Raw genomic sequence first — 25220 nt, forward strand, 5'->3', positions numbered from 1 at the left:
TATTTCCTTTATAATTCATTAGATGTGATTATATAAAAATTAGACTACAGAAGTACACGCCAAAGTAGCGAAAAATGTATGCACCGAGAAAGAAAGTTCTTTGGTTCGCGATCGTCACTAGAATCACAATATTAATATTACAAATAATTTTCAATGTATTAATCCCCGATCATCAAGCAGATGCATTTAAAAGACCTTTGGATTCCGCAGAGAAAGTTTTCTTCCAGGATCGAATAATTTATTTTCTATTTAATGGTCTTACACGTTGGGACGGAGAATATTTTTTACATATTGCAAGATATGGATACACATACGAGAACATTCTCGCTTTCTTTCCATTGTATCCAGCTACGATTCGCATCGTCACCGTTATTTTGACGAAAATATTTCCTCTATTCAACATTCAAAGTACGATGATCATTGCTGCAATTTTGATTAATTTCATATGTTTCGTAAAGTCGGCTATTATCTTTTATGATCTAACTGAGCGTGTGTTTCAAAATACTGTAACAGCGTACAAAGCGGCGATACTTTATTGTATAAATCCAGCTAGCATATTTTTCTCGGCTATATATTCAGAATCCATGTTTGCGTATTTGACATTTTACACTATGCTCGGAAGTATCGAGTATATGTCCAATATCTATTTTCCGTTGGCTTTATCAATTTTGGTAAGATCAAATGGTGTCGTCAACATTGGCTTTCCTATATATTTCGAGTTTAAAAAAGCTCTATCTTTATCTAATTCAAAGAGAATAGAAAAGCATCAACGAAAACATATTATCGACATATTATTAGTCTTATGGCATATTTTAAAATCAATTAAATTAAAAAATTATTTCACCATATTAAGCACAATGATTATATCGCTATCTCCATTTATTGTTTTACAAATATATAATTATATGAAATTTTGTACTTCCACATTCGATAAGTCGTTATTGCCAGTTAACGTTTTACAATATGCTGTAAAAAATAATTTGATTCTACCAGGTAGAACAGATTCATTGTGGTGTAACGCTAGTGTACCTTTAGCGTATTCATACGTACAAAAGACATATTGGAATGTCGGGTTCTTAAAATATTATCAATTCAAACAAATACCAAATTTTATCTTAGCTCTCCCAATATTGTATATCATGTTGCAATGTATAAAAGAATTTGCTTGTGAATATAGGAATGAATTGTACTTGTTGGGATTTTTTGATAGCAAGGCAAAAAGCAAAAATACTATTAAAGTAAAATATCCATTAAATATGTTTGTCTTTATAGTACATGGAGTATTTCTAACTATGTTTTGTTTATTTTTTGTACACATCCAAGTCAGCACCCGTTTATTAGCCTCTGCAACTCCCTTGATATATTGGTATTGTGCGTTGATCATGTCTCACAAAGGTACCGATCATATCGATTTACAGTACGAAAGTAACGAAAATATGTGCTCTAAATGGAAAGTATTTTTTTTATCTCAAAAACGTTATACATTGCAAGATAAATTTGTTTTATTTTACTTTATAGGATATACAATCTTAGGATGCTTTATGTTTTCAAATTTCTTGCCATGGACTTGATACGCCTATAAGACAGAGAAAATATGTTCCCATATGTATGAAACATGCTGCCTTTGACTCTTTTTTTATCGCAAAAACGTTTCTAAATAAAGGCTCTAAGATATAAAGCTCTTGTACGTGTAAAGAATGAATCCTTGAAGTCGAAAACTGCTTGTAAATATTATATTAAAATATTAATTTTGTATAAATATATATTTAATAATAAGGAACCTATTTTTATATACTCTGAAATAAGTACACATGTATATATGTATAGATTTTTGTGAACTAATGTTACTCATTGATAAAATATTTGTAACATGTGAAACATTACCTTCTAATCATTATTTATATGATATATTCCATATATTCCATTTACAATCCATGTATACAGTCAATAAATATATTAGCTTGGTTTCATATGTAATTTTTTATGCTTCAATATTTCGATGGGCGTGAGATATAATGTTAGTGAACAATCAGGACATTCGTATGCTTGACTATTAGCTTTACGTATGACATTTTCATTCTCTTTAGCAACACTAATCGTATCTGCGACTATACAACAGCTTTGATGTTGAAGTTTTTCGATACTCGATAGGATTGCTCGAAGATTACAATTTTCACAATGCCACTCGGTTTCTTGCACTTCTGCGATCAACTGTTCACTCCAATTAGTTTCTTTTATACTGTAATGTAATGATTAAAGTTTCATCAATAAGATATTGTAATCTTTGTATTAATCTAATATTTAATTTTACAATAATAATTTAAACAATCGTCTTACGCATTAATATTTTTTTGTACTTACCAGTTATATGTAATATTGTCTGTTACATGGACTCCACCTTTAATTACATTTGGTATGCTCTTAAAATCAGGTTGAAAAGGATTAAGCTCTATACTCGTATCATTATTGCCGTTACCCACATATATCATTTTTAAATCAGCTGGTAACAGCCGTCTTATAGTGTACGGTATCGTGGTATGCATATATTCAATCAGTTCTTGCGTAAGACTTTGCTCAACTTTACTAAAATCTTTTCTTTCATCGTTAACACTGCCAGAGCCTAAAAAAAGAATACATACATACATACATACATACATACATACACACATATATATATATATATATATATATATATATGTGTGTTAAATATTTTAATTTTACTACACATTTAACTTGGATGTTAAGAGAAAAACACACAAAATAAAAAGCATATTTTTTACCTTGCAATTGCTGATTTAATAAGAAATCCCACTTATTTCTTAACTTGACAGCTTTCATCAACAAATTTTGACCACTATCAGGAACAGGAAATTCTAACATCAGCCACGAATCGCATGCTATTCTATAAAATATAAAAATTATCTTTTATCACACTAAACTCTTGCTATCTCACTAGAAAATATAAAATTTACAAAGTTAACGTACTTACATAGAGAATGTGCTATTTGTGTCTATTTCATGCGCAAATAAAAACAATGTTTGTGCAGCCGGCATTCGTAAAGTATTTACCAGATATGGTTTTGTAGTTTCCAAAAGGGATCTATCAATAATATTAACATATTACACAAAACGTATAAATTTATTTCACAAGTTATTGCAGAGCTCCCTTTGCCCACCCCCTCCCTCTCTAAAGTATAAAATAAAAACTTACAGATATGCCAATATCTGATGTTTAGAACTAATAGGAGACTTGTTCTTAAAGCCTGGTATTGGCATTACATCCTCTTCTTCAATTTGCAAAACTTGTGGATGATTTCCAAAAAAGCTCATTGGATGCAAAGCAACGTATGGTTTCGCTTTCGTGTGAAACAATTGTTCACTCATAGACTAAATAGTTTAAAGATATACATTAAATTATTTTAAATATATAGAATGATTCGTAAGTATATATCAATATTTCTTTAGAACATTTTCTTTAATTTATTATAATTCAGAAAGCGTAAAATCATCTATACTCATAATATCTTCTCTAGTTTTAAGTTCTAACCTTAAAAGGAAAATTCCTTAAGTATTGGCACAATCATAAGAATCACCCTAGAGGAACTATATACATTACAAAATTATAATTTGTACCTTGCAATAATTAAACTCGTCGGCACAAGCGAATTGTGGATATAAACCACTACATAATATCAATTTCAACATTGTCAAATCTTTATAGCTACATGCAGTAGACGCCGTTAACAGATTCTGCACCTGACTCGAGTCATTTCTCATTCGAAATTCTATATCTTTTATATCAAGCTCTCCATTATTCTCATCATCATCTTCAAACTGTATCTCGAATGTTTCTACTTTTAATTGTTTACGCCTTTTAGGTTCATTCTGTTTATAAGTTCTTTTGAGAGACTTTAACAGTTTTAGTTCTCCATGCCTTATTGCACGTTCTGCACTCGTCATAGAAGAATTTGGTTCTGGGAGACTCTTGAGTAAATTGCAATCCTATGTGTAGAAACATTATATAAGGTACACGCACATAGAAACAAACAAAAAATAGTATTAGATACTTGTCGCAACAATATTAAGTATTCATATAGGAAATACACAAGGTATAAACTAACTTGGAGCAAGTCTTTAAATTGAGTTCTCAATTTCGTCATTTCGTAGAATCGTTGTTCCTCCAAACCTCTTCTTCTGCACCATTTTCTGCTGCTATTATTATTACTTCTATATTCTTGAGCATTTTCTTGCTTCACCTCCAGCCATTCTTTAAATGCATTCAGTAACGTTATTGGATCACCATGATCAGATTCTAACTTCTTTCTAGATGTCTGCAACATATTATCAATATTGTTTCATTATGTAATTAATATTGTAACACAGTCATCTTGTACTCATTACCTCACATTCGGTATCCCTATAAGCCCTATTGGTAAACGGGGTTTGTATACTTAGAGCAGCAGCTAATGACAACACGGGTTCCACTTGATGAAAAATTGATCCCATTATTAACATCTTCCCTATTGTGATATCAACGGGCAGCCGTGCCAAGGTTTTACCGATACATGTAATCTTTTCGTTATCCGTAAGTGCACCCTAAGAAAAAGGAAAAAAGTCCAACTTTATCTGATATTTTACAAGGAAAAAAAATAACGTGCACGCATACACACATACACGCACACATCTCTATAATAATAACCAACATGATCTTTTAAGGATAGTATAGCGTTTTCTATACTATTGGCTGGTGGTGATTCTATAAATGGAAACTTTCGCGCATCAGGAAGTCCCATTGCTATCATTTGTAACAATGAAGAATCTAAAGGTACACGTTGTAATTCCGGCGTTGAATATTTTTCCAATGTCTTATACTCTTCCTCTGAATAAATTCTATGAAAAAACGTTTTTTTTTTTTTTTTTTTTTTTTATATAAAATCATTGAAATAAATTTGTAGAACTCACAATATTAGATGAGTTACCTGTAACAAACTCCAGGTCCAGTTCTGCCGGCTCTTCCTTTTCTTTGTTCCGCACTGGCCTTACTTATCCAAAATTCTTTCAGTCTTTGCATTTTACACGACGGATCGTAACTCATTTCCTTCACTTTTCCACTATCCGCAACAAATCTGATTCCATCGATAGTAATAGAAGTTTCTGCAATGTTAGTTGCAACAATGCACTTCCTAATACCGTCAGGTGCATAGTCGAATACCTAGAAATAAGAAGAAAGGACTTTTCAATGCATACTTTTAATGTAATGTAATGTAATGTAATGCATGTAAAAATGATTTATCAGAATAATGTAGAAATATACCTTGTCTTGATCGGTAATAGAGAGAGTACTATGAAGTGGTAAAACTATCCAGTTATTTTTCTTTGTACTAAATTCCTTGGCAGCATCTACGACTGCAGTAATTTCACTTATTCCACTCAAGAATATTAATAAATCGCCCTTCTCATCAGCTAAAATATTTTTTTCATTGTAATTATTTCAACTTGTATTTGTGTATTTGTAATTTTAAATCAAATATAATGAATACAAGGAACAATCTTATTTTTACTACCTTACTAATTTTTTGTCATATAATATATAGATCTTCCTACCTGGATATTTTTGATCAATCATTTGCATTATTTGCACATATGGACTAGGATTAAATCGATCATTTTTGTATCCAAGATCTTCTACAGTCACAGGACGATAAAGCAATTGAATTGGATATAATCTTCCAGGAACCTATGTGGAAAATATGCAAAATCTCAGTGGAATCTGACATATTTGACTTGTAGAAAAAAAATAAAGACAAAATTGCATTGGCGTGCGGGTATTAAGCTCTTGTTAATTATTCTAAAATGTATTGTAATTATTCTCTTTTCCAAAATTACCGAAATGTGTACCAAGACTTACTTCTACTATTTTAACATTTTCCTTTGCGAAATAATTACTAAAAAGTTCTATATTAATAGTGGCGGACATTAGCACTAATTTTAAATCGGGTTGTTGATAAATTATGCATTTCATAATGCCCATTAAAAAATCTCCATGCAGATGACGTTCATGTATTTCATCCAAAACTATCACATCATATGCGGATAAAGTTGATTCACCAGACACCTATGTAAAAGAAAAATGTGTAATTTCTTTGTGAAATTTAACAAATAATAAAAAATAATTATAAATAATTTGTAGACATTTGTGAAATATCCACCTGGCGCAACAATAAACCTTCCGTTATGAATGTAATGTTTGTTTCTTGGTTTCTTTGTTTCTCAAAACGTATCTGATATCCAACTCTACTAAGATTCTCGCTTAATGTTTCAAAAGCAACTCGTTTCGCTAACGAGATGCATGCTATTCTTCGAGGTTGCGTACATGCTGCACAAATTATTACAAATAAGATTGAAAGTTAAAAAAAAAACATTTACATATTACATATTTTACAATGGGCAATTATAAATATGATACAAAATGTTAAGACTGTAACGCTTGTAGTGAAAGCACTTTACCAATCTTCCGAAAACCAGCTTCGTACAAGTATCGAGGGATCTGAGTAGATTTTCCGCAACCAGTGTCTCCTGCCACAATGATCACTCTCTCGGCTTTTATCATCTTGATAATTTCTTCTTTGTATCGTGCGATAGGCAAGTTGGCTTGCGTATCTCGGAGCTTTTTTAATTTGGCAAATTTCTCTTTTTGCTTAAAGTCCAAATACAAGAGTATGACATCCTTGAACTTGAGCAATCGTGACTCGGTCAATGGTTTTATTTCCGGGACTCTGGTAAACAATTCTCCATAAGACAAACCAAGCTTCAAGTTTAGACAATGGGACTTGTGATACTTTTCCGGCAGCCCGATAGAATTTAGAGAGGAATCAGCCGCAGATTCGTCATTGTCGCTCAATTGCTTCTTGACAGATTCGTATTTCTCGACAAATTTCCAAAAGTCGACGACGTCATGAACGAGATTAGAGTTTGCCATGAAAATCTGATTCAATTCGCGCTTATATTTACTGAAATACGAGTCCTCGTTGCTATCTTCGTAATGACTTTCCGAGGATAAACTTTGCGATTGAGAATTAGTCGCGTGATCGAAAAACTTGTGATGCACTTTTCGATCACTTCGCGCTTCATTTTTTGAAGAGGTCCTCGCGCGGTTTTCACTTTCGCGATCGTCGCGATGTTTCTTCCTGTAATACTTGTCATCCTCACGTCTACTTTTGTGGCTGGAGGAACGTCGTTGCTTTATTTCCTTTCTCGATGACATTCTGCACCGTCGTAATTTAATTCGTATATTGCGCCATAACCTCACCTTTTCAACTTTTTTTTTCTGTTTTTCCTATATAACCTTAAAATAGAATTGAAGTGGATTGACCTATAATGCCCTTCCTAAAAAAAACTCGTTCCTCGTTTTATTCCTTTGTGCATATAACTTTTTTCATACTTAACATTTTATTAATATTTTTACATACTTTGTTAGTTTTTTTGCACATTGAATAATGCAGCTCGAAAATGCCATTGGTGCGATCTGGTGCGATCTGTGCCACAAACGTCAAATGACCAGAGAGTCTTCTTAAGATAATCACTTGTCACATGTGCGCGAGATGTTACTACATCTTTTGACATGTACTCATACTACAAAGACATCTTTTTTTACCGTCGACCAACATCGATTACTCTGTTGATTATATTGTCTATTTTATTATCGATTATACCATCAGTGTGATATAAATAAGTCATCAGCTGATTCAAGGTTCATGTCCATTTCTTTCCGCTTTGGCAGAGCCAAATTGATATTTCCCAATCAGGAAACAATATTTTTTAAATGTTTTCTAAATATTTAAAAAACATTGTAATGAAGAATAAATATTTAAAAGACATTTAAAAAACATTGTTTGATGATTGGATTATTTTGAATCATAACATACGAGCAAAGTAAATGTTAAACAAAAATTAAAATTATTAGAATATTGAGATGCCATATTGAAAAGTATGTTTGTGTAATTTAAAGAAAATGAAAGAAATAAAAAACGGGCATAAGGATTACAATATGTGATGCGACATGGATTATACAATTGGTGAATATATTACTTGTTGATTTTAGTAAGAATTTTTCTCAGAGTTGTTATGCTAATTAGAACATTGAATCTACATATCTTTTCTAAGAATTTTTCGTATACACTGAATTCTGATGTATTCTAAAGTCGTATAAAAAAATTTAAAAAATTTTTTAAAAATTATACAAATATACATAAAATTTTGAAAAATTATATATTGAAAAAATCTGAGAAAAATTTTCACCAGGGTTATAATAAAATGAAACGTTTTGTAGAATTTTTTGAAATATCGATATTAAAAACTTTAAACTTCCAAGTGAGGTACACATTCATAGGTATATACAGTCCGCGACAAAAAAATAGCACATTCAATGTTTTGTTAATTATTATTTTATAAATTACAAAAATATAATTTCACGTATCTATACATTGTATGCCAATTTCTACAACATATGTACAAAAATTATAATATAGTATTCTTAATTTATCTGTAAACACAAAAGAATCCTTAAAACTCGGTGCGACAAAATTAATAGTACAGTATTTAAGTAATCAAAGTCTGATTGATATTTACCAAGAAATATCGATATTTTATATTTCGTAGACCTCCAGACTTTTTTATAATTGAAATCATTTGCTTAGGAAGTGATTTATAAAGTTTTTTATTTATATTTGATTAATTTTTTTCCATTCTAATAAGATACATTTTTTAAATTTCTTCATGCTATTGAACTGTCTTCTTTTGGCATAAACAGCTCCATGCAGCAAGATCTGCCTACAAAAGTTTTCTATTATGTTTATATCCGGAGAACGTGCTGGCCATTCCAAAAGCGGAATATTATTAGCTTTAAAATAGAACTTTACTACTTTTGCACTATAAACCGCTACGTTATCTTGTTGAAATGTGAACTCTTCTCCGAATATCCTTATAACTTGTCTTATAATTTGTTCATTAATTAGTTTAAATACATTTGGTATTCATTTTACTCCCAAAATAAATTTTATATCTGTTCTCCCATGGTAACCAATACCAATATTATTACGTCTCCACCACCAATCTGACGACAATCTCAAAATTTTTGTTTCTTTTCGCAAGTAACGATAATAATAATTCCATGAATAATAATAATAATTCCATCTTTCAAAACCGAAAGATGGAAGTTTCCAAATTAAATTTCTTTTTATCACTAAACAATACTCTTTTCCATTTTTTAGTCCAATGCATATGTTCTTCCGTAAATTTTAATCTTATTTTTTTAATTAATTAGTGAATAAATTGAAAGACATGCTATAAGGATAGCAGTTTACATTTGAATAAGTTAAATGCAACGATTTATAGTGCAAAAGTAGTGAAGTCCTATTTTAAAACTACTAATATTCCACTTTTGAAATGGCCAGCACGTTTTCCGGATATAAGCCGGATAGAAAACTTGTGGGCAGATCTTGCTAGAACTGTTTATGCCAAAGGAAGACAGTTCAATAGTATAAAGTAATTAGTAATTAAAAAGAATGTATTTTATTAGAATGGGGAAAAATTAATCAAACAAATGAAAAAAACTTTATGGATCACTTTCAAAGTGAATGATTTCAATTATTAAAAAATCTGGAGGTTCTACGAAATATTAAATATTAATTTTTCTTGGTAAACATCAATAGACTTTGATTACTTAAAATACTATGCTATTAATTTGTCGCACCGATTTTCAAAGATTCTTTTGTTTTTACAGATAAAACAAATACTGTATTATGATTTTCGTACATACATATGTTGTAAAAATAAACATACAATATCTATGTAACGTGAAATTGTATTTTTGTAATTTATAAAATAATCATTAAAAAAAACATTGCTATTTTTTTGTCGCAAACTGTATATATATAAGTGTGCGTATATCTTTTTTTAGAAAGATTTAATAAAAGAGAATTTTCTCTTGTCGCTAGTGTGTACCCACGCGAGGTGATTCGTGATTCGATAATGACTTGTTTATTGTGCGCATCATGCGTAGCCATTACTTATCGCGATCATGCACAAGTTGATTGAGATCGCATCTTCAGAGACATAACAGCAACTGTTTCGGTAATATCGCTTATCGCTTGCGTCGCGCGTGAGTATATATCATCACCAATATACCGTTTCTCTTTTTAGCTTCATTTGACAAATAGTGTCGTTGTGTCAAATTGCCTATGCGTTAGTTATCTCATATCATTGAATAGCATTAAATTACATTGAGCATTATTAAGATTTTACAGTATCTAAAATTTTAAGAGAGAAAGAGAGAGATATGCCTCAAAGCTGACATCGTTTCGCGTTCGATAAGCAAAGATCTCGCTAGACGCGAAGCGTTAGTCGAGAGACTCTTGGCGATAAAATCGTAACAGATTCTCTCTCTCTCTCTCTCTCCCTCTTAGATTTGCTGGATGGAGTCAAGTGTCGGTCGATCGATCTCTCTCTCTCTCTCTTTCTTTCTTTCAGTGTTATCATCACCGTCAGATTAGGGTCGCGCCTTGAGACAGTTGCGCGCGAGTCCATCGTGCCATTGCGCACAACGTCTTCATCAAAGTCTCGCGTTTGCTGTGCTAGGATCGAGGTCAAAGTGGAATTTCCGGAAGACACGAACCACCGCGCGCGGTTCCGGTGCGGTGTCAGATGAGAGACAAGAGAGGAAGAAAGAGAATCGTCATCGCGAAGAAAGATAGCAAGGAGCGATAGGGAAGCGCGTCAAAGATCGTGTAACGCGAGATAACTGCATCAGCCGCCACCAGTTGTTGTAATATACTATATAGAGACCATGTTCAGCAACGCCGTGCAAGCGAAGCTGGCGTCGATGGTGCTGATCGGCGCTGGCAGCTTCGTCGTCGGCATCGCACCCGCTTGCTTTGTCTCGCGTACTCGCAATCTGCAACAGAAGTTGCTGCTCTCATGTACCCTGTGCTTCGGCGCCGGGGTCCTCCTAGCCACAGCGACGCTTCACGTCTTGCCGGAAGTGCGCGAAACTCTACCGGATTACGCCGAGCTGGTCTTCTCCTCTGGTTTTCTCATGCTGTATCTCGTCGACGAGTGTGTACATTATTTTTGCCGAGGCGCTAATCATAATTCCGAGATGCAGGATTCTCACTCTTCCAGGCTTACGGCTTCTTCTAGGATCGCGCACGATCGCGAGCGAGGGTAGGTACGTGTACCCGAGTCCAAGAGGGAGGACCTAAGCTTCTTCCCTGCTTCTACGCCCATCTCGCTCATTCCTTTCAAAATAGAATCAAATAAATAATACAAAAAATATCTCCATTTATTTTCGAATTAATATTTCTACATACCACGTGATACACATGTGACATCAATCGTCCATTATTATTTGATAAACGACCAAACAATAATGTTCGCGCATCATGATCGAACTGATTTAATTTTTATATTTATGATAAAGGTATCAAAATTACAACGTACATGTGTGTTCATCTTTTACAAAAACTATTTTAGTAAGAATCAATATTGATAATTTGAAACGCGGACAACTCGAGACGTCAAAAATAATGCGAATAAGAAAAAATAGCTGCGCTCTCTCTCTCTCTCTCTCTCTCTCTCTCTCTGTACTATAGGCAATTTAATTTCACGGGTTTCATCATTTATGATATCGTTATCAAAGATAATAATTTCATTGAAACTTTTTTGTTTTACTTTAGATAAAATTTCAACGAGTTATAATCAAGTTATTATAGAATAAAATTTTCTTTTGAAATTTCAAAAGCCTGCTCGTCGTGACGTTGGGGAAGAAATATAAATCGTTGCACGCGCGATCACTTTCGAGATAAATTAATGGATCGTGGTAGACATAAAAGACCATCTAATGATGATACAATAGTCAACGATACATTATTTTTAACTACTTGGCTTGGTGTTTTTGGCCAATTGTTGGGCTATTTTTGATCCTCGAAAATACCTTACAAGTACCAAAATGGCAAAATATCAAGATGAAAAATGAACACGATGAACCAAGCGAACTTGTATCGTAATAACGATAAACGATCACTCGAACCATTTTATTTGTTACATATCATTGATGTTGTCTATTCTCAAGAGTGCTATCAACATTTCTATCAGCGACTTGAATAAACATCTCGAATATCCTTAAATTCTCCGTGATGTGGACGCAACTTTTACATTCATGCTTGAGAGTAAACTATTTGAAAAAACTGGCCCAACATTTTTTTGCTCAATATTCTTTAATTTTCTTGTCTCTTGAAGCTACTGAGAAATTATTGCTTGCAAAATGCAATATTCAATATACCTATTACACACGATTCCCTTATATGCAATTTGAAATGAATAAAATGCATTTTGTTTCTCTCATTGCTCTTTTCAATGTACAATAACATTGCTGTAACGCGCGACATTGTAGCATTCTCAATTCCGTGATATTCCCATTGCAATATCAATGGCAGAAGGACGTTGTGACATTAGGAACATTTGACGATGAAAAGGTCGCTGTCGTTTGAGCACGCGGCCGATTCTCGATGCTTTTCTCGTCTCGTCTCCTCGCTCCCCGGCCTATACCGCGCGCGTATGTACATATGTACATACATATATATATATATTGTACATAACATACCTTTGCGTGGATCTCGGTTTTGCTTCCCTTTGATCGAATTACGTCTATCTTGAATTTCAGTTTGAACTGTCGGAATCACTCCCATGGTGTCGGTTATAACGCCAGCACGGTTGCCGCCGCCACGCAAGACAACAAGGTTTACATGTCCGAGGGCGAAGTGAGATTACCGCTCAACAGAGATTATCGACAAAATCTTTTTGGTAATAACGCGTGGACCTTTAGTAACTACGGCACGACGCGATGTGTCGCATGTGACTGTCATTCGAGATTGTCATCGAGTGGAGAAAATACATTTTTATGTCACGGAAATCACGGCGAGCAATGTATCGATGCCAACACTGGTCTCGCCGGTCTCGCTCTCGCTCTCACTGTACATGCTGTCCTGGAAGGGCTTGCGATAGGTTTGCAAACGAAAATTTCCGAGGTAGGTACATAGACACGTTCGTTATTATCCACTGGAATAATAATAAATAGACAAGACAGTAATGAGACAAGAGAAATAAATTGGAGTTGTGAAGGATTGTAGAGAATACCGACTACAAGTCCAAGTGTATTGCGACAACGAGATTGTTTGTTCAATTTGCCTAATATTTTTATTATAAATATGTGTAAATTTAATTATGAAAAGAGAGAGGGGGGAGGAGGGGGGGAAGGCGGGACAGAAATTATACGTACTATTTTTATCTTTGCATTACGCGTATATTGTATTTATGAAACAAACCAAAACGCGGATAAAGATATATTATTATACGTATATAAGGTGCTTTACTTGTGTAAGTCACTCAATTACGGGACATCATTGCACTTGTGTCACAATCTCAATTTTGTCGTCATAGATTTCCTAATCGATTTTGTATGCATTATTACGTAAATACGTTTTTTTTTTTTTTTTAAGGTGTTGTTACTAACTGGAGCGGTAGCATCACATAAATTTGTCGTCGGCTTCTGTTTGGGACTGGAATTAGCGGGAGTTAGTAAATCTATCCCTAGATTAGTATTTGCAATTTTTCTATTTGCCATTGGATCCGTCATCGGAATCGGCATCGGCATGCTAACGTTTCAGGTAAGCAAGAAAAGAGAAACAAGTCTCTCGACAAATCAAGTTATTGAAATGATGTGTGTGTGTGTGTGTGTGTGTGTGTGTGTGTGTGTGTGTGTACGCGCGCGCGCACAATAGCGTCAACTTGGAGGAACATCCAACTCTAATATCCGTTTCAAATATGCATAGGCTGATACAGAATGGTCCAAGCTGGTGTTGCCGATTTTGCAAGGTCTGGCAGGCGGAACTTTATTGTACGTTACCGTAAGCGAAGTTCTCCCGAGAGAGAGGACGAGATGGCATAAAAGTTCGCGCAAATTCGCAGGCATTTTACAATTTCTATCGGTAGTCGTTGGATTTGTCCTTATCTTTCTTCTTAATAAGTACGTGAGCGAATGAATCAATTGCAATGTTGTTATATTCCAACATTATTTAGGCAAAAATTGAATCACAGACTTATTTGAAAACCGAGTTGCTTCGCGTGAACACGGTCGAGTATATACATGCGACTGCATGTATATACTCTCATGTAAAACTGCGTGACGAATACCGAATAAGTGTAATGTTGCATCGGAGCAATGGATATGCCATCATAATTAAGATTTGACATTTCTCTTCAAGTACTTGATAATACAAAAACAATGTAAAGAATCTTCTATTTGCGACTCAATTCTTTAAGCGATACTAGTAATTTAATATTTTAATAGATAATTAATTCTCCATTGATATAAACAATATATAATTTTATTTGTACTTTGTTGATTTAGATGTAACAAAATTAAAATTGTGTGATCAAAATATTATAAATGTCTCTTTAAATGCATTGATAATAACCTTTTTTGTATTTTTAAGTATTGTGTGTATAACTAATAAATAAAATCCCACAAAAAATTATTAAAAATAAAAAATTTATTTTATTCCGCAAGATTACGTTACAATTCTTTTCCTGATTGTTCATCATGTTCAGAAGAAAATAGTGAATTTCCTGTTTCTCTGCCATCAATTAGAAATATGTGTATATGTGTGTGTGTGTGTGTGTGTGTGTGTGTGTGTGTATGTATGTGTAATTCTCTGAGAATTAACAAAATAATGACGATTGTCAAACTTTTTTTATCGCGAAGCACGATACAATTTGAAAGTGAGGAACAATATTTTTTTATTAGCTCTTTAAAAGTTCGCTGGAAGATGAATATTTTTCTTATGTGATTTTGAAATAATAGTATGTAAAAAAACGTTTTTTCTTCTCGACCACAATTTTCGATCCGCCGCATGTTGTGCGAAAAATATTTTTGAAAGAGAGAGAAATTAAACACCACCTTGCAAAATAATATTAATTACGTGGAACTGTTTAAGATAGAGATAACTCATGAAGAGTCTAAATGGAAAAAAAGTTTGAAAAACAAGTCCTATCACCGTACGTACGTTCTTTCTTTGTCAAGTTCTTCCTGCATAAACCAACAACAATTCCAGGAACGGACTCGATCCATTAGCGAATTACTCGAACGTAAGAACGAATAGCCTTAAGAGAACACGTATAGCCGAAGCTTTAAAAGAATATATATCTGATAGTTAGAACAGAAATTGCGAACAAAATATACGCGCTTTTAAATTGACAAGACATGTTTATTATTAAACTGTTGCGTTTATTAAACGCGCAAACATAAATGACGAGTTAATTAAATTAATTTTCTTTTTATTATAATAGAATTATTTAATGAGAGTCTTGCTTTTTTCAAGATAAACATATAAAATTTAAAAAGTTGATAAATATTATATGAGAAATCGATAGAGGGGGGAAAAATCACTTGGACTTCTGATAACGAAATTGGCTCGTTTAACAAACGTGGCGAAAACATTAGCAATGCGACATTTATAATTTTTGCACTACAGAGTATAAGTATAATACATTACATCTTCGTGGCAATGTTTATCGAGTTTGACGGTAAAATCTCGACAGAGGTGCGACCGCGCCAAAGATTAAATCGTTATTGGCGCATGCTGTATCCATGTTTTATCATTTTTTAGTGTTGTTTGCGCACATAAAAAAACCTCGCATTTTTTTATTAGAAAATTTAAAGTTGAGGATGCCTTAATTGAGAGAAAGAAAGAGAGTTGCGCTCTCTTTCTCTCTTTCAAACGGTATAAAATGGGATGAAATTTCATGAGATCCGTAGCCTACTTTTCTCTCTCGTGCTTCGTCGAACGAACGTAATTTCGACAAATGGATCTGTGCGGAGCGCGGTTACCGGTGGAAACAAAAGAACTCAGCTGCTCGACAGAATAGATAAGAAGAAAGACAGATTCCGAGTGCTTTTTAGGGAGCTTAGTGTGGCGATTAATCTCTTTTTTTTAAATGTCAAAGCGATTTTCGGCGCATTCCGGCCGTCACTCTCGAGACTTTGACGTAACGCGTTCATCTATTATAAAATCGTGGATTCTGTATATAGAGGAGACTGCTTCGTCAACGATTTTTATTCGAGGCCACCTTAAATAGCATGCTTTAGTTTTCTCGATACTTACAAGGCTCGCGCGAGGATGTAGCTTCGTTTAGCTGGTGCTGTTTATAACGCAATTCAATGTACGCTCGTCGCAAGTTGAGCGCGCATATGCTGTCGCGCGAGACCGCCATCTTCTAACATTAAGCCTATCGCACATAAAACGCATGGTATGTACAAGTGTGTCTATAGCACAAGATCGCTAGACCAATAAGAATCTTATGTAAATCAATATGGTGACTTAATACTGGATGCTCATTGGTCCAGTGATCTCATGTCTCTTTATGATCTGTATCTACATTTCATGTGCGATAGACCTAATAAGTCTATCAAGGGCTTACTGGCTTACGCCGGCAGGGCTTACGGCGCAGCGCGGCGCCCAGCGGCGCCCGCCGTGTGTGTCGCGCGTCGCGTCGGTTCGCGTCGCGTTGACTCGCGCGTTTTCGTTGCGTCGCATCGCGCGTAGCCGCCAGCCGGTGTAGCGCGTCGCGACGGCGGTGGCATCGGCGTCATCGTCACCGTCACCGTCACCGGTCGGTTTGCGCACCGTCTCGTCCGTCCCTCTGCGTGCGTTCGTTCGTTCGTTCGTTCGTTCGTTCGTTCCGTCCGATTCCGTCGTCGTTGACGCGTGTCGTGCAAGCCGAGCGGAATCTGCAGTCGCGAAAGTGTAAAGCGCCGTCAATTCGATCAACGTGCAACGATCGATCGCGTAAGCCGCGCGATTTGCACCCGGGGCGGTCTTTTAAAGCTTCGTCTACGCCGCGGTGTGTATTTCGAGATATGTACTAATAATCGTTTGTCAATCACGTACGAATCACGATTCACGACTGCAAATAAGCGATCGAGCAATCGTCGCGTAAACATTAACAATAATAACGCGATAATAAACGTATTTTGACAATATTATTGTTATATACGATAAAATATCGTTGGCTTTTGGATATTTGATTTTCGACGTATACGATTGGTTCGACTGTCAAGTGTACGGCGCGCAAGTCATCGCGCGCGCGAAAGAGACGGAAAGAGAGAGAAGAGCGCGCGAGAGAGAGGGTGTGTGAGTCCGCCATCTTAGTTTTGCTTCGCGCCGCGCGCTTTATACGGAGTCGGAGCAAATTGCGTTGCGTTGCGTTTACTTGTTGAAAATGGACAACATGTCCATTGCAATTATAGCACGCTAACGACAACCGTGAGCGATCGCGAACTGATGCGGGTCGAGTGAAGGATTGAGAATTTATTTGCTCTCGAGATTGTCTCAGATCGTCGGTGATAATTGGCATTATAGACGACGGCGTTCGTGATTCAGTTTCTCGCGCATCCCTCGCCCTTTGTTTGCTCGCGTCTCGACGCGTCCCAGCGCGGCGCGGCATGCACACGGTCACGGTACATCTCCGCCGGTTGTCGATCGTGCTGTAAATCTCGTGCTATTACAAAGAGCAAATACAACTCGCTTCGTTTAAGCTAATCGCTTTAATCGCGTGTACTTTTCATATCAGTATCGAGAGAAAGAGAGAGAGAGAGAGAGAGAGAGAGAAAACTGCATTGACTCGATTAATCTTGCGGCTACTGATCGTTATAAAAATTATCTCTCAATATCTTATATACGAAAGCACGGAAATTTTTAAAGAATTCTGTATTTTGAGACAAGTTTCAAGCTGCACCCCAGCAAGAGCCAGTTAAATTGCGTATATAACTATTTGAAAATTGTACAAGATATCCCTATCAGCAGACAATGTTTATTAAATATTTATTCTTTATTATAACGTTTTCTAAATATTTAAAAAACGTTTAAAAAATATTGTTTCTTGATAGGGATACTCGAATGTACATAATATATCTCGTTTATGGTTTCACGCGTATTTGAGAGAGATAACAAAGTGAAACTAATGAATGTGAATAATCGTGGATACAAGCATCGGTGTGTGTTGCGACCTACGTGCACCATTTTTGCTACGTTGACGATTTTCCAAGCCGCGGCGCGCATCGACGACATATCGCGATACGCTCGTATATGTATACATACGTTGTATTACTCTCATTAGAAAGCGCGTAAACGTATAGTAAGGCGATAAGAATTAAACGTTTCTTTTGTGCAGGTAAAAGACAGTATTAAACGCGATCGGAGCGTCTCCTCACTTTGACATTCGTCTCTCGCCGGACTTGCGCGTTAAACGACGAGACGCGAGGCGAGGCGCGAGGTGCGAGACGCCGCGACGCAACGGAATGACCGATCGTAATTAGCTGTGTATTTTTTTTCTCCGTATTCGCCACGCGTCCGAATCGTGTGCGAGTGTTATCCGAATGGAGGATTTGAATCGGTACCAGAAATCACCCAGGAGTTGGCGCCGATGGAACAGCTGGCGGATCTGGCCAGGCGGTAGTGCTGGTGCAGCTGGTGGTGAGTAAATGCCTTTGTTTATCTTACGTTTTCTATTTTCCTCTCTTCGCCGAAATCTTTGTCGATCGCGACATTTGAAATTTTCACACCTCAAGTGTGCATCATATTCTCTTTTCCGTGTATGAATGTCGTACAATTTTTGTACAACACCAAAAATCTTGTCTTTTTTTTTATCAGACATGTACAAACTACGTTACACATTTTTCAATGGGATAACTAAGCCGATTAACGTTATTGAGCGTTAATGAGTTTTGAAATTCTGAAAGAAATTTTGAATGAACCACGATGGAAGCTTTCGCTAAAGTTATTATAATATCATTGTTGCCTTGTATTTTTCAACCACTGTCATTATTTTAACAATTAATTATTTTAACAGATACTGAAAGTAACATTTGTTACGATATATTGTATACATTTGTTTTTTAATTTTATCACGTGTAGATATATTAAGTGGAAAATATTGATTTCTAGTATCGTCACTCTCGGAACTTGAAATTATTAACGTGAAATAAAATTAATGAGACGTTTATTTACCAATGTTTACCCTGCAGAAAAACTATCAATACATTTTTTTGCATGTGCAAAGTATTACATTATTGTTTATTAAAATAAACAAGATGCAATCGTACATGTACTATTAATCAACTTTTTATCAAATTTATTCTTTCCATTTATGAGAAACTAATCTATCTATTATTACAATAAAAGACATCGAAGTGTAGTACTCTCAAATTGTCAAGTAATCAACCATTAGTGGGCTAATAAGAGTAACCGCGGTTGTTGGTGTGTAAAATTAACAATTTTGTTAATTGAAAAACGGACGTTTCAACTCAGCTTCGAGTCATCTTCAGTTACAGTTTCTTCTCTCTTGAGCGCAGTTACGTACGTTTGCTTTTGCGAGATGCTCCTCAGCTGGACAATTCACCGGTTAGGACCCACGAACAATATCCATAGGAAGATTAATTTCCGGCCACTGTATAGAGCATTAACGTTGATTGTTTAGTCTCTTGTTAAAAATTTTTAGTAAACATTGTATCCATCGCTCCCCCATCGTGGAATTACTCACCAGAGGAGTCCGCAAATTGACAAAAACCAGTCACATTCATTCCACTTGAATTACACGAATTATACGACTTACAACTCTAACAGCACGTGATATCTAATGAATATTGTAATATCGTATAAATATACGTACGATATTATGATATTGTACAAATATTCGTACGATATCTAGAATATTCCAGAATATTCATACAATATCTTGTGCTGTTAGGGAACGATTATACTTTCGCGCAATGACCTGCCAGGTCGTCTATCTATTATTATCTATTAAGTTATCTGTATCGTGTGTTACTTCTTTTACTTATTATCGACCAAATAAAATATTAAAAAATGAGAGAGAAAGAGAGAGAGAGAGAGAGAGAGAGAGAGAGAGAGTATCTTTTTAAACGATAGGTATATTTTATATAATATACATAACAAGTACAAGAACATAAATTGTTCCTTTTGAAAAAATTGTGTTGTCCGAAAATGAGATTTATTCCGTTTGGATAGGTGTCAGATCGAATTAACGATTATATCCCCGCGGCGAGGGCCAAGTTATCCCGAGTTATGACGGCAATTAATTGTTGCAGCCAGGTTTATCTTGTAACTAACTTCCGCTGACTATTTACTGGTTACCTTGGTCGATTCCGCTCATCGATTTATTCCCCAGTGAGATTACCCCGCTATTTAATTAACGTTAGAATATTGCAAACAGAAATATAATTCATTTGCGTAGAGAAATTGTTATGCTTCTAGATAACAAATCTATTTAGCCATATATGTTTAATCACGTTGTTTGCATGTTTCTCTCTTAAAAAAAGATTGAATCTTATTGAATGATATTCAAAAATATGATTAAAACAGTAGTATCTTTTTCAATCTAGAAAAATTAATTACTGTGAACAAAAACTACATATGTTTAAACATTGTACGTGCCATGTATGTAATTAATATTGTTTTAATTGCAAGAATTGTATTATCTATTGCTTATTATTAAGTATAAGTTTTTGGTAATGTAAATATGTTTGATCAACAATTTGTACATTTGTGTCGGAATTAACGTCGGAATATTATTGCACAAAATATTCATGTAATTTAATTTTAAATTCATACATTATCTCAGCGTAAGGGATGAAAACGGGAAAATCTTAATCAATTATTATGTGTTGAATGAATTTTTGCGCAGTTGATGATCTGGAAATTACGCTCGGTTGCGTTAATTGATCCGCTGATGTAAAACTTGTTTCGAACAACGGAACGATTCGGTACAGAGCACTGTTCGATACCGTCGTTTATGAGATCGAAAATAGAACCGCTGATGAGATTTTCTGGAGAACTATCAGGCGCATTAATGGGCGACGGCCTGTGCTTTTAAACGATGTTAACCCGACATCCTTTCTCGCCATTAGGAATACCAATGGAGGCGTTCTTCGATCGGATCCCTCGAGGCCCTCGCTTAGACTCTAATATCTCGGCACAAAATGCCGAACGGAGGCGGAGAATTCATAATAAAAGAAAGAGAGAGAGAGAGAGAGAGAGAGAGAGAGAGAGAGAGAGAGAGAGAGAGAGAGAGAGAGAGAGAGAGAGTGAGAGGGAGGAAACAAGAGAGAGAAAGAGGTGCCTCGTGCGAGAGTGCTCGAAAGGATGAGAAAGCGACGGATTGCGATTGAGAACCAGACATTGAGAGGTATTTGTTAATCGGTTTCCAGGAATTCTTAATATAAGAGAGAATAATGAACGATTCTTCTTATAGAGTTTGATCGCTTTCTTGCTTTCTCTCTCTCTCTCTTTCTCTCTTTCTGCTGTGATAAATGATGCGCAGATTATTTATTATCTTTTCTGCTCGGAAACTGAATTATCTACCCATTGTGACAAACAGTGGTCTTGGCATTCGACGTCAAACTGTTGTTGTAGGTGTGCAGTTTTATTAATTTGACTATGCTTACTTATAATTGTACTTTCCGAAAAGAAACTTTGAATCTTCTTAAAAGTCGTTCTACAATGGCAGTAGTAGTAATGGATTAAGGAGTAAGCATTATAGACGTAGGCTATAGAATTAAGGCGTTTTTATGACCGAGTGTCTATAACGGCGTGTAATAAAGGTTATAATGAATCAATTGCACTAGTTTTTGTATTATTACTGAGCTCTCATCATTGGCTGAGAGTAAGAATAGATCGTAGGAAATGGCTTTCACCCATTTCGCTTACTCTGACATTAGTTATCCTTAATCCACTATTACTACCGCCATTGTAGACGGACCTTAAACAAATTTTGAAAAGTGCAGCTATTTGTTTGATCTATTTTTGTTTAATCTTTTATCACTATAAAAACCCTAGCTAAATTTTTATCCTTCACTTCTTAATTTATTGTCTTGTAACGGATGAGCGTTGAAAAATGAATCACTAATTGAGAACTGATAATACTAACATAATTAATACATTAGCTCCGTAATTCAAGTAACAATCCTGCCGATTGAGTACAAACGGGCGTCCACAGGTTTTTTTTTGTGAGAATCATTTGCCGTTTCTTATTGGTACACAGTTAGCCTCCTTTTTAACGAAAGATTTGGCAGATTGGTTGGCAGACAGAGATGCGCAAAATAGAGTAGTTTGTCAACTTGTCAATTTTTTATATCTTGTAACAATCATATGTATATTTTATATATTGCTTCGCACATCGTAATCCCGTGAATATAAATTGTTCGTTGAAAGATGATACATAATCTCCTACAGTGATATACGAGTTTATTATTCCGACACTAAGTGCCTGCTTGCTGCTTCACTTCGAGTTCCGTAAATTTTCCATATTTTAGTGAGTGAGAGCGTCGTATACATCTACATACACACATATATTATATACACATACATATATCTCTCATCGTAGAAAAGTCGTTGAAAGTGCGCTACTTGACCCTTGCACGAGTTATTAATTGTACGATGCCGAATAGTTAGCCGAGAAAATAGTACTTGCCCGACTTGTGTCGGGAGGTAGATGAATCTCACCACTTGTGCACGTTTTTTCCTTTGTTATACTGCGAAACGTACATTTATACCATTCTGAATAGGCACAATTTCAAGTTCAGCTTGTTGTTTTCTCATAGTCGTAGAAATGTTTATTTCGATTCCAAAATGTTTCATTACCTCTGCAAAAAAATAAACGATTTCGACATGCTCAGTCCTTTATCTCGATTAACTTCAAGGGCCGATTAAAGTACCTAAGTACGACGGAGGAAAGAAATCCTTTGAAAATCGATGAACCGAAAATGCATCGTGGACGGAATAATTAGGGTATGCAACGTGATACGCGTACTCGAACAGTTTCTGACGTCATTACTGTATAAAACCGTTATCTTTTGGATATAAATTTGGTCAGGATAGTCGAAAGTTGTGAATTTTTTCGACATGGTATTGTTCCTCATCCCAACAATGAGTTGTCTGTCATTTTTATTACAACTTGACCTAAAAATTTCTAGTTTCTTGCAATTGTGAACAATGTATGTGTGTGTGTGTGTGTGTGTGTGTGTGTAGGTTTTATTGCTAAAAAAAGTATGTTATATCGCATGAAAAAGTATATGAACTATACGTTGCGTGTAATAGATAGATTCAAGCTACTTTGCTCGCGCAGACTTTTTATGCACGCATATATACATACAGTTTTTATATTTATGGACGCAATCGATCTCAGAACCTTTTTCAGAGCCATATTTATGGGAGATGTACGGCAGTTTACTGAATTTTGTGGCGACAAAAGCAACGAACGTTCGTTGTTTAAGTATCGCTGAGAAATTGCTCAAATATCGATTTTGCACATATAATATAGACGACACGCTGCCTTAGTGTTGACTTCACGCGGTCCGAAATGGATGCTATAAATATATATATAAATATATACATTATTTTATTACATAAAACAAATGCGAACAAACGAAGCAATCTTTTGTAAACAATCTTTCCTCTATATTCGATGAATTCATCCATCACAATTGATCATCACCGATCGTCCAATTATGTTATAGCGTACCATCCCTAACATACATCTAACCGTGAGGATTTGAACATTTTTTCGTGAAAATTCAGCGAAATAATTTCACATATTATTGTCAACGAATTTTATTTTCTTCGCAATTGACGAATGTTAAATTTTTAATATTTATAACGTAACACATACATCTGAATGAAAGAGTCTTTGCAAAAAAATTGTATCTCTTATAGATTATCTTTTCGCATCTTGCAATTTAAATTTAATACCATTGAAAATTTGAAAACACAAGGATAGGTACTCGGTGACATTAGTCAATTAAATCTTTTTGTAAATACAAATGGTTTTAGGTTACGTCGCATACTCTCGTAAGATTCTGAAAATAATTGGCAAAATTGCGCGATCGCGTAATGTCGCATGCCTTGCCGTGTCTTGAATCAAGTGTCGTGGATAGCGAACGGCGCGGCGGCGGCGGCTGTCAAGCGAACGAATATCTTTGTTAGTCTAGGAATAGCTATCGCGACCGGGCATATTATTATCTTTGCCATTAAAACATCCCCTTTAGTTAGCATTTCACCTTGCAACGAGGACAAAGTATCAGCGGTACGGCGCGCGCGGAGAGCGTATCTCTCCGGCAGAGTCGATCTTACACGTCGTTGCTCGACAAAGTGAACCGACACCGTACACGTATTAATATCTAGGGTCCGTAGCTGTCACCCTCTCTGTATTTCTTCCTATCCTGCTGCTTTTAACGCTCCAAGTCGCTTCGGTTCGCTCGTTGTGAGAGAGAACGAAGAGAATCATGTTCTGAAATTCATGAGCCCTGAGCGACAAATAAACGCTCGCGCAAAATTAAATTATGATAAGATGTATTGATTGTATCGATTGCGTGTTTGTGCGCGCGCGAGTGTGTTTTGATAACGCAAAACAACCTATTCATCAAAGCGTTTTCGCTTTATAAACTACTTTTTCCGCGATACGAGATAGCTGCTGTAGTTGATTCTACATGATATCTCATCATACTACATAATCTTAATTTTGATACGATCAATTTGAAATCACGATATTTCTTTTCTTTTCTTTTTTGTTTTTATTGAAATGACGAGAGAGAAAGAGAGAGAGAGAGCGCCATATTTTTCAGATTAAAAATGATGCAGACAAATTGTATAAAATTGTTGAATTGCAATAGTCAAATAGTCTCTTCGAATAGCTTTATGTACGAATTCGAGAGAATAGAAACGTTGCAAAAGGTTTGAGAAAGGTTGGAGAGATATCGGGAACTTTGAACTTGTGTTATGCTAATTATCCCTTTCTTCAAAAGTTCAGATAATTTTCTTTCAATATTATTTTGACCTGAAAGGTTTTCCTTCATGCTTTCTTCTCGATCTAAAATACTCGGTAGTCTTCGATAGCTGATTATATCATTTGTTATTTTTACATCATAGATCATCATTCCCCTCGCTTTTGTTATTTTAAGCTGGGTTCTGTTCCACATATCATCTATCTCCATACTGTTTTTATCATCTATCTTGTTGTTGCATTATACGGGCAAATTCGGACTTTGACTTAAATTATCTAATTGGGAAGGAAAACTAGATAGCGCATGTGCA

At 35.2% G+C, this 25220-nt stretch overlaps 4 protein-coding genes across 8 annotated transcripts in view; 3 read left to right on the forward strand and 1 right to left on the reverse strand.

Annotated features, from left to right (window-relative positions):
- The first annotated feature begins 24 nt into the window (after positions 1-24).
- Positions 25-1970, forward strand: LOC105198525 (GPI mannosyltransferase 2). Its single transcript, XM_011165266.3, has one exon. The coding sequence runs from the start codon at positions 75-77 to the stop codon at positions 1569-1571; it is 1497 nt and encodes a 498-aa protein (XP_011163568.1). The 5' UTR covers positions 25-74; the 3' UTR covers positions 1572-1970.
- LOC105198493 (probable ATP-dependent RNA helicase DHX34) lies at positions 1892-7847 on the reverse strand. 3 transcript variants are annotated; one of them, XM_039446136.1, is made up of 16 exons: positions 7470-7847; positions 6508-7345; positions 6210-6376; positions 5909-6115; positions 5605-5737; positions 5315-5463; positions 4980-5212; positions 4704-4890; positions 4402-4596; positions 4122-4331; positions 3634-4002; positions 3212-3387; positions 2990-3100; positions 2781-2902; positions 2362-2620; positions 1957-2239 (listed from the first exon to the last, which is right to left on the reverse strand). In XM_039446136.1, the coding sequence occupies exons 2-16, from the start codon at positions 7262-7264 to the stop codon at positions 1957-1959; spliced, it is 3558 nt and encodes a 1185-aa protein (XP_039302070.1). In that variant the 5' UTR covers positions 7265-7345; positions 7470-7847. The 3 variants fall into 3 exon arrangements, with proteins under 3 accessions (XP_039302069.1, XP_039302070.1, XP_011163532.1); XM_011165230.3 differs by having other exon boundaries at positions 6508-7386; XM_039446135.1 differs by lacking the exon at positions 7470-7847 and having other exon boundaries at positions 1892-2239; positions 6508-7264.
- Positions 7848-9963: 2116 nt separating this feature from the next.
- LOC105198488 lies at positions 9964-14495 on the forward strand. 2 transcript variants are annotated; one of them, XM_011165209.3, is made up of 5 exons: positions 9964-10159; positions 10528-11220; positions 12719-13082; positions 13554-13721; positions 13887-14495. In XM_011165209.3, exons 2-5 carry the CDS (start codon positions 10844-10846, stop codon positions 14094-14096), a joined length of 1119 nt encoding a protein of 372 aa, XP_011163511.1. In that variant the 5' UTR covers positions 9964-10159; positions 10528-10843; the 3' UTR covers positions 14097-14495. The 2 variants fall into 2 exon arrangements, with proteins under 2 accessions (XP_011163511.1, XP_025992325.1); XM_026136540.2 differs by having other exon boundaries at positions 9964-11220.
- A 2138-nt stretch (positions 14496-16633) lies between these two features.
- The window catches only part of LOC105198448 (calcium/calmodulin-dependent 3',5'-cyclic nucleotide phosphodiesterase 1), a 100188-nt gene continuing 91601 nt past the window's right edge, over positions 16634-25220 (forward strand). The window contains exons 1-2 of one of the 2 annotated variants that reach the window (XM_026136531.2): positions 16634-17242; positions 18286-18587. In XM_026136531.2, coding sequence (XP_025992316.1) covers positions 18491-18587 — 97 coding nt within the window. In that variant the 5' untranslated portion in view covers positions 16634-17242; positions 18286-18490. The remainder of the gene's footprint in view (positions 17243-18285; positions 18588-25220) is intronic. The other variant, XM_026136533.2, reaches the window with a different exon arrangement.

This window comes from Solenopsis invicta, chromosome 2 (genome assembly GCF_016802725.1).
Source record: "Solenopsis invicta isolate M01_SB chromosome 2, UNIL_Sinv_3.0, whole genome shotgun sequence".
Classification (NCBI taxonomy): Eukaryota; Metazoa; Arthropoda; class Insecta; order Hymenoptera; family Formicidae; genus Solenopsis; species Solenopsis invicta.